Source organism: Petromyzon marinus, chromosome 28, assembly GCF_048934315.1.
Source record: "Petromyzon marinus isolate PM22_M1 ecotype Great Lakes invasive population chromosome 28, UKy_Petmar_22M1.pri1.0, whole genome shotgun sequence".
Lineage (NCBI taxonomy): Eukaryota > Metazoa > Chordata > Hyperoartia > Petromyzontiformes > Petromyzontidae > Petromyzon > Petromyzon marinus.
The window spans coordinates 2169086-2178752 of record NC_133694.1 but is presented as its reverse complement, the minus strand read 5'-3'; the positions used below and the strand labels follow the sequence as shown (position 1 = coordinate 2178752).

General features: G+C 53.5%; 1 protein-coding gene across 1 annotated transcript; it reads left to right on the top strand.

Moving 5' to 3' along the window:
* The first annotated feature begins 481 nt into the window (after positions 1-481).
* Positions 482-8898, top strand: NSUN5 (NOP2/Sun RNA methyltransferase 5). The gene is made up of 10 exons (XM_032962114.2): positions 482-789; positions 3205-3327; positions 3917-4094; positions 4421-4529; positions 4805-4943; positions 5456-5571; positions 5898-6076; positions 6753-6999; positions 7625-7795; positions 8377-8898. The coding sequence occupies exons 1-10, from the start codon at positions 697-699 to the stop codon at positions 8591-8593; spliced, it is 1572 nt and encodes a 523-aa protein (XP_032818005.2). The 5' UTR covers positions 482-696; the 3' UTR covers positions 8594-8898.
* Positions 8899-9667: the final 769 nt, after the last annotated feature.

Sequence of the window (9667 nt, the reverse complement as noted above, 5' to 3'; positions counted from 1 at the left end):
CAATGTGTACGAGAAGGCGACGTTTCGGGTAATGGCCCGTCTTCGTGGCACGTAAATCAGACGTGGCCGTTTCAGCGAAACGTCGCCTTCGCAGCAGCATCACCACCACCACAACCGCATTTATCTGCATAATAAAGGCGTTTGCGTCAATTAAAAAGTGATTTGGATTCTGACGCCCCCTTAAGCATAATACAAATGCACTTTTGTTTAAAATTTCTAAATACTCCGTACAATAAAAAAAATTGTAGCGGCTTCCAGTGGCTGGTGTGTGAGGACCAATTTTAAGCATTTCGCATGCAATACATGGGGCTTGGTATCGCTGTGCACGAGACGATAAGAACCACGGCTGCAGCCTCCTCAACATCGTCGCCAGGGCCTAGAGCTTTGTCGTATCGATCGCGACTAATTGATGAAGATTATTATATAAATGTGGGGAGGATGTGGCTGGTGGTGGTGGGAGGTTCATGAGACCGGAAGAAGTGAAGGTTCGAGACCGCCTCCCCCCACGTGGTCCACGACCCCCCTCCAATGTGCTCCACGACACCGAGGTGGTCCCCGGCTCAAATCACCTCCGCGGCGTCTCTTCCCGAGCCGCAGGCTCCTCGCTGACATATAAAACCAAAGAGAGAGAGAGACGGAGAGAGAGAGACGGGAGAAGAGAGAAAGTCGTTACAAGTCCGTGTGGTTTCGCTCGCCATGGCGTTGTACGTGGAGGCGATGTCCGTGCTGGAGCGAGCCGAGAGGAAGGAGGGCTCTCTCAAGAGCCTCGTCTACCGGAGCAGCTTCAAGGTAGACCGAGTGGGGGGCACGACCACCCCCCCACCCCCCCATACTCTCACCTGAACGCCTATCACCTTAAATTTTGATTTAAAGCTTTCGTGACTGCAGTAATTCATATTCTTAGTTTTTTCGGTGAAGTCACGTTGAAGAGAAACAACAAAATAACAAAATATATATAAAACAATAAAAAATTCTCACGACGTTTCGACCATAACTCACGTCGTGAGAATTTTTTATTGTTTTATATATATTTTGTTATTTTGTTGTTTCTCTTCAACGTGACTTTACCGAAAAAACTAAGAATATGCCTATCACCTTGTTAGGGGGTGTAACTTGGATTCTCTGTGCGAGTCGTTGAGAGAGAGGCCCAAATTCGAAAACTAAAATTAAACTACAGGGTGCTTAAAACATGGTAAAACTCATATGGGACTTTCGTTTTAGATGGGAAAAGAATAAAGGGATAATACACCCTAACGTGATAACAAATGTAATGTTAACAGCTTCAAAGAGTCTCCACTCGTTCGCCATCATTGGCACATTCCCCGTGGTATTGTTGCAAATTCTCGGGGAGTGTTAACATTTTTCTGAATCGCCCTGTATTTCATTTCACCAGCTAAGACCCACTGAGCTACAAAGCTCGAGACGGCTATCACAAATGATAGCTCAACCAAGCGGCTTATCATCATCATCACGTGGAAATGTATAGCAGACACATTACTCCAAACTTCGTGATGTTGATTATAAACGCGGAGTGGAACCAAAACCCGAGGATCCGGAGAAAAATCCACGCGACCACGTGGAAAGAGACGCCGCAAACTCCAATTAAACAACATGCGCCAGGGTCGGGGATTGAACCCATGTCCCTCCTGTACACCAGGCGAGGTCGTTAACATCTACGAGCCACCGTGGCGCACTTACAATAATAACCCAGTAAACATGCCAACGTTGGGACCTTTGGGCAGGAAGGAAGTCCACGCCACTGGAAGTTATGGATCATGGTGGCCCCTGCTCGAGACTTAACCCACGGTGTTAGCGGCGGTCGTGGAGAAGCGAACAGCTCCGGCGTACGACCGTGGAGACGGAGCGATGAGGTCGGAGCGAGCTGGATCGTTGCAGAGATGGCGATTTGGCTGAGAGGAGGGGGCCTTCATCAGCAGTGCCGTGCGGGTGTTGTCTGTATGGACTCCTTGTGCGAATATCCCTGTAAGCACATGGCAGACGCAGTGTTAAGAGGACACAGTGGTATAGTTTACCATTCCTGGTTTATAACGAATGCAATTGTATACGCAAAACACTCCCTTCTGTGAAGTAACGCGCAAATTTCTATATATCTTTTTTTATCCATGGGCCGATTGTTTTTTTCCAGACCAGTGTTAATCCAGCAGCATGTGTTCCACACCAGAGTTATTTTGTATTACTGAGTGTCTGAAGATTTTCAACACCGAGCTGTCGGATTGCAAGGTGAAGGACGGGGGGGGGGGGTGACTCAGCCCATCATTCCCTCCAGGCTCGATAAACAGTACCACTTTGTGGGGGAAATCAACAGTGGATGTCCTGTGCATAAACTCTTCCCCCCCCCCATCATAGGAATGTGGAATGTCCACCACTGGCTCACGGCTGTAAGCAGGAGAGGAGTACTAATGCCTCGATGACTTAAAGTCGGCTTAACACTGACCGCGGTGTTTGCACCGTTAAGATGGGTCGTGCAACAGTGGATAGTGCATGGCAGTATTATTGGAACCGGCCGACAGAAGAACAACAAACGCAACACATTAGTCAACACGCTGACTGGGGGCCTAAAGGGAAAAGTGTAAAATAGATGACGTTTCGGCAAATGGCCCTTCCTCATATCCCTATTGTCAACAACTTAATACGAGTGACGTTGAGCAACAACTATCATTTCACTTTGAGGTGCTCGATGAGCCAGATGGTTGCGTCCGGAGTAGTGGAGTGGTGCATCATCGCTGCTGTGATGATGCCTCCTCCTCTGTGTTTGTGAATCGGACCATTAAGTCGTTACACCTTCCGCTGGAGAGTTTTCGTAGTTAAATTTGTCCACATTGAGACCAGAGCGGTTAGGAGTTGGAGACAGCACCCAATATATATTTTATATATATCCATGGTGGGGGGGGGGGGGTTTGATACGAATAAAATAATAAAAATGTTTCCTGATTATCAGTCTAATTTCATAACTCAGTGATGCATTCCTAGGCCAAATTCTCATTTCACTAAGATTACAGAAGTTCTCAAGGAATGCAAGGAACAGAGCTTTCAAACGGACTTGAAATATATTTTTTTATTCCAGCACCCTGCAAGGGGTACGGATGGATGGAGTAAGTTTTATTTAACTTCTCCGTTTATCCTTGCCGCCCCTTGACCTGACCCTCCTTCTCCCCCCCCTGCCGCTCCCCTCCCCTACGACAGAACGTGAAGCAGCTGTACGCGCTGGTGTGCGGCGTGCTGCGCTACGAGCCGGTGCTGCACCAGCTGCTGGAGTCGAGCCGCCTGTTGCGCTCGGAGAAGCGGCTCGACAGGCAGCTCGCCAAGGTGGGCGGGGGGTGGGGGGGGCAGAGGGCGCAGCTCCGCAAGATCTGACCTCTCATAGGATACGAGGGATCCTAGGTGTGCCATGTCTAAGAAGGGGTGGTGGCGGGCGGTGGTGGCTACGCACATGGCCTGTAATATATTCTAGCACTGGGAAGGCAGCGAGGGTTGGCGGATCGCGAAAATGTTGCGAAACTCCCTTCCCGTGGGCATCAGGTGCCATTACCCTGGCGGTCCAGCAAAGTGCGGAATAATATCTGTCCCGTCTGTATTGGATGAAGTGTTACACCCTCGTACGTGTGGGTTTACGCTGGGGTGCTCCGGTTTCCTCCACACATCCATAAACAACTCAGTTGGCTGAAACATCTTAATATATATAGCACTGCAAAGCTTGGGCAGTTGCTGCTATCGCCAGCTCAATGTCTGGCTGCGGCCTTCCTGCTTCTCTGTCGTTCATCGGTGATTGTCAGAGATGCAATTTGCATCAACGACAACGACGCCAGTGCGTATAAAACCATCCCATTAAACACTATCGAGAGCCTGACGAGCGCTAATCCTTATCGTCTCTCTTCCGGTCGCTGGCGGGGCGCAGTTGCTGGTGTTTGACCTGCTGCTGGGCCACGGGGTGAAGTGCGGCGGGCGGTGGAAGGTGATGATGAAGCGCCACGCGGCGGAGCTGGGCTCGGCGCTCGCCCGCATGAAGGTCCGTCACGGCGTGAGCACCAACCTGGACCTGCTCACCGCAGTGGGGGGGCGCGCCGCCACCAAAGGTCAGTCTGCTACTGCCCCCCCCCACCACCCTGATTCCCTACCCTCACTTCCTCCCATACCCCCCACCCCTGCCTGTCCACCTCCCCCTACCCTGATTCCCTTCTCCACAATGCGGTACTCGCATTTTATTGACCCCAGACAGTGGGATGATGGTGCCGAATCAACTTCCCCCTCAACCAGGCTTTGAACTCGCAGCCTTTCGAACGATTGCGAGTCTCTGGCTTCTACCGCCGGGCCAGCTAGATCGCAATTTATATAATGCCGACTTAGCGCTGGTGGACCTACGCGGTGGTGGATGGGGATCTCTGTCGTTGCTCTCGTTCAGAGGTTCTGCTGCCGCGGTACGCGAGGGTGAACACGCTCAAGACGACGGTGGACGACGCCGTCGACTACTTCAAGAGGCAGGGCTTCACCTTCATCGGCGCAGCAGACTGGTGAGGTCGTGACGCGCACGGCCCAACGACGGTGGCCGGCTCTCTATCGGAACCGCTCCTATGTTGGCCCCCTCCCCCCCCCACCTTCCCCCCCCCCCGACCTTCCCCCCCCCCTCACCTTCCACCCCCCCCCCCCGACTACCTTCCCATAATCGCATCGATTGACTGGTTGCCCAAAACTTGGAGAGAAAAAAATAGCTGTGTTAAAATAATTTGTCCCAGCTCTGGTCTCTTACTCTCTGTCGCGCTCTGTCTCTCGCTGTCTGTGCGCGCAGTGCCCAAACCGTTGATGACCTCAAGGGCAAGAGGTTTGCGCGAGACATCGACGTCCCGGAGGTCCTCGTCTTTCCTCCAAAAACGGACCTCCACGACGACCAGCTCTACAAACTCGGCAACATCATCCTGCAGGACAAGGTGTGCGCTCGCTGAGCCGTGAATCACACACACGTGTGTGTGTCATACGTGTGTGTGTGTGTGTTCGATGGGTGACTGAGTCTCAGTTCCTCGTGGCACAGGTTGGGTGGCCGTTCAGCCCTTGCTCTGGCTCGAACTCTTAACTCGAAATATAACCCTTGGAGCCACAGTACCGAACGACTGATGGCTTCCGAGAAAGTCTGGCTGTAAGATAAGACTTGTCGTAACTTGATTACATGACGGAGACAATTAAAGCGTTGAAAAGTTAAGAGAGAACCTGGTGGTGGTCAGGCCCAATCGCTCGTCCGTCGATTGTCTCAAAGTATAAGAACGTCAACCGATAGTAACGGAACGTAAATTAGCGGCACAATTAATGTTAACAGCGAATGTAATGGACGTTAATACCGTGAGTACTCACATCGGCCGCGGACCGGATGAAGCGATGATGTCGTCCTTGCTCATGGCCCTCGACCCTCTGCCCCCCACCCATCTCCCCCCCCTCCATGCCGCAGGCGAGCTGCCTGCCGGCGTTCGTGCTGGCGCCTCCCCCAGGCAGCCAGGTGCTCGACTGCTGTGCCGCCCCCGGGAACAAGACCAGCCATCTTGCCGCCATCATGAAAAACAAGGGGTGGGTGCAGTCCGTCACGCTTCATGGTTCACGTTCTCCAACCCGCGCGCGGGTCGAATGAATAAACGCACACAATGGTAGCGTGTAGTTTTTGTTCCCTCTCAGAGGGGCGAGAAGACGAGGATTCGGAGGCACCGGCAACCGGCGACAATAATCGCCCAAGCTTTGTGGTCTTATATTGGGATCTTTGACCAACTCCATGAATGAGTGAAACTGGAGTGCCCGCCTTTTCTCTCTCCTCTCCCATCTCTCCCTTCGCCTGCCCCTCCACCTCCCTCCCGGCGTCACTCGCCCCGATCGCCCGCCTGCCCGCCCGCCCACTGCAGGAAGATCCTGGCGGTGGATCTGTCGACTGAGCGCGTCGCCACGATGAGCACACAGCTCCTGCGCGCCGGCGTCTCGTGCCACCGGTTGCAGTGCGCCGACTTCCTCGCTCTCGATCCACACGACCCGAGCTATGCCAGGGTGCAGTACGTGCTGCTGGACCCCTCGTGCAGCGGATCCGGTGAGAGCCCCACCCACCCAAAGACAAAGATAGATGGACTCAAACCCGGGACGACGGCTTCGTAGAGCAGTGCGCTAACCACTGCGTCACCGTTCCCCACGGTGACGCACACTCACCCCCATCCGCTACGTCAACAGCAACCGCCGTGTTCACGGGGGCACTCGTGCGTTCGGTCACCGCAACGCGCTGCCGACTTTCCCCTCCCGCATTAAAAACTTCTCCTAAACGGTATCCACGCCGCAGCCTGCGCGACCCACCATCCCCGCCCCCCCCTCCCCCCGTCGTCCTTCCACGGCCTGAAATCGTTGACCCCGGTGGATGAGGAATTATTCCACGGCCGGTTTGCTATCGCCCTCCGTCACGCTTGCAAACTGCGGCCATCACTTTTGTTGAGCTATCGTTTGCGATAGTCAGGTAGCTTCTCAAAAATAAGTTAATACCTCGGTGGGCTTTACCTGGTAAGATAAAAAAAAGAGTTTAGTTTCATGGGTATATTTTAAAGTGATTTGTTTACCTTTCCTATACTTTGCACTGCTATCGTGTTTTGGTACTGTTTGTTGTAACGTTCTTACCCACTCCTACTGGACATCTGTTAAAAAGAGCTTTGTAGCTCGTCAGATTCCTCCTGCAGTATAACTAAATAACTGTGTGCAACCCACGGCTCTTGTTGCGCCAGGCATGGTGGGGCGGATGGGCGGAGCGGCGGACCGGGGCGGCGACAGCGGCGGCGTCGACGGCACTGGTCAGACGGCCAGCTCGCAGGAGCGCCTCCGGGCTCTGAGCGCGTTCCAGGCCCGAGCCCTGCGCCACGCTCTCAGCTTCCCGGGCGCACTCCGCGTCGTCTACTCCACATGCTCCGTGCACCAACAGGAGAACGAGGACGTGGTGCAGCAGGCGCTCGCCGACTCCGCGGGGGCCTTCAGGCACGTGTCGCTGCACTGCGCGCGCGCGCACACATCTGTGTGCGTGGGGAGCGGCGGTGCAGCGGTTAGCGCACCGCACTACGGACCCGGCGACCCGAGTTCGGTTCCCGCTCATGGCCACCAACACCAGTGACGATTATCCGAACCGGTCCTGGGCCTATCCTAGGTCGATTCTGCCTCAAATTAGTTACCCGGTGAGATGTGTAAACATCGCCACAAGGGAGACAAAGGCGGTCGGGTGTTTGTGCTGGCTATCCACCCGCTCGTGTGCCGTGTCGGCTTCCACATGTGCTCGCTAACAGCACTTGCTCCAAAAGTGTGTGAAGGCTAAACGGGGGATCTTTTGTCTTTGTGATGGTACCACACCACGCGTGTGTGTCGCCGCACAAAATACATGTGTCCAGCACACCACATCTTGTATAGCTCCCAATATGGCTGCAGTTACTACTAGTCGTGTGACACATTCCGGTGTTTATAATTAAATTGAACCCGGAGGGATGGATGCGATGAGTCAACTCCTGAATCAGGATTTGAACTCTCGCAGCTGCCAGCTCTACCGCCGAGCCACCTGGCCGGATTGCGGAGTGCGGAGTGTGTGTGTGACGCTGTGGGTATCTGCGTGCAGGCTGGTGCACATCCTACCTGAGTGGCGTCGCCGCGGTCTGCCCGTGTTCCCCGGGGCGGAGTGCTGCGTGCGCGCCGACCCGCACGAAGACCGCACGCACGGCTTCTTCGTCGCTCTGTTCGAGAGAAACGCGGGGGGCGGTGGTGGCGGTGATCTCGTCAAACCTGGAGGGTGAGCTCCTCGGTCCCTTCACCGCGAGCCCTCGCTCTGGGCCCACGTCCGTTATTACCACTTGAGGCCACAAACGTAAACTTTCGCGGTCATGCCGCGTAGCTCTCCGATGTGCTTTCGGGGTTTTCCATGTCCGACGATCCGCTCCGCGCGGTAGTAGCGTCGTCTTCAGCGGCTCAGTTCGAACTTAGTCCATGTGGTTGTGCTAACTGAAATACGCGTCGTCTGCTTCACTCGCAGTGGACGTCTAAGATCCCCGTGACATCATTCGAACTATGTCGGCCATTGTGTGCCGACGACACGGTCCAAATTTGTTACATTTTAAAAGAATTACACTGAAAATGACTGAATTGGGATTACACATCACAGCATCGCCCCCGACTGTGAAACTACTGCGGACTGTGTGTTTAACAATAGCGTCTTTGATGAGGTTAGCCTTGCGCTATAACAGTGATAGAGCATATACCGAATGTACATAATTATTATGATTAATTACTCATGCAAATTATCTGAAAATCTCGAAAACTGTAATATTTATATCTGAAACTCAACACGTGCCCTAATGTGCATCTCTCCCCCAGGGGAGGCAACGGTGGAGATGTTGATACGGCGGTCCCCTCTCTGGAGCTGCGTCGGGACCTTGGTTGTCCCGACGGGCAGAACCAGGAGAAGGAAGAGGAGGCGAATGGAGGTGGAACGGAGACCTTGGTGAAGAGCGGTGTGACAGAAGGTGGAAAGACGAAGAAGAAAAGGAAGCGGAACAAAAATAAACGGAAGACGTGTGCGGACAGCACATGAGACGCGCGGGGGGGAGTTGGTTGAACTGGAACGAGCTGCCCTGGCATCCCAGCCCGGAGAGGACTCCTTCACCTCCAGTCCTTAAGAGCTCTCCGATACTACAATACAGCCTCCTCTGCCACAACGCAGCCTCCCTCGCCACCACACGGTCACAACACGGCCACAACACAGCCTCATTCTACCAGGTCCCTCTGCCAGCTGTCGTGTGAGGTTCTATCTCCAGTTCGTTGTGAGGATTTCGTTTTTGTGATCCGTGTGGTTCAGTCCGTTCTGCTCAAAATAAAGGTTGGTGCCGCTGGTTGGAACTGCCCTGTGCGATGTCTATCTGCTACTCGGTTGATTGCTGGGCTCATTGGCGCATATCCGGGACGTGGCGGCTATAACGGGGCCCGTAGTCCAGTACATGGAGGCGAGGGTTGGTGGTTCACGTGAAAGTCCCTGTGGACGTCGAGGAGGAGCCATAACCTGGCTCGCCAGGAGAAGGCAGTATGGCATATGCAGACTCCACCTGCTCCGTCTGTGTGGAATAATGTTGCCCCCTTGCATGAGTTTTCTCTGGGTGCTCCGGTTTCCTCTCACATGTTAATAATACTCATTAATTGCTCAATAAACACTTGCAAGATGGCGACAGCGCAACTCCAGCTGGCTGCTGACACCCCTTGCTCCCTTCCTCACCTCTCCATTCACCCTCCCCCGTTCTCATCTTCAACTCTGTTCTTATTTTTATTGTTTTCTTTATTACCGTTTTAGCGGCGCCAGTGTTTTGGGGGGTGGCAAAAACCACCCCCGACTCGCCACCCTACCCGTGCCCCCCGCACGCACTGAACGCGCTCCCCGGCGACGCAACAGCTGGCGAAAGCCGGCCGTATTCTCCCTTTTAGCAACAATTCATTAGCTTTAAGTGACTTAATGTGATGAGTTACTTTAACTGCGTGTGGTATTATCTTTGAATCTGTGCATCTTTTTAGGAATACCAGTGAAGACAACAGCTTCATTTGCTTAATTCGGAGTTTCTCCCATTTTCTGGTTTGAAGAAAAGTATCCTCCCCATAGAGGTTAGTCAATCTTGATTTG

What these genes read in the sequence shown, in the direction of transcription:
- NSUN5 (XM_032962114.2), top strand. Translation starts at nt 697, where the DNA reads ATGGCGTTGTACGTGGAGGCGATGTCCGTGCTGGAGCGAGCCGAGAGG. An exon ending in TCTACCGGAGCAGCTTCAAG is followed by an intron (nt 790 to 3,204) that starts GTAGACCGAGTG and finishes CCCCTACGACAG; the next exon opens with AACGTGAAGCAGCTGTACGC. An exon ending in TTCATCGGCGCAGCAGACTG is followed by an intron (nt 4,530 to 4,804) that starts GTGAGGTCGTGA and finishes CTGTGCGCGCAG; the next exon opens with TGCCCAAACCGTTGATGACC.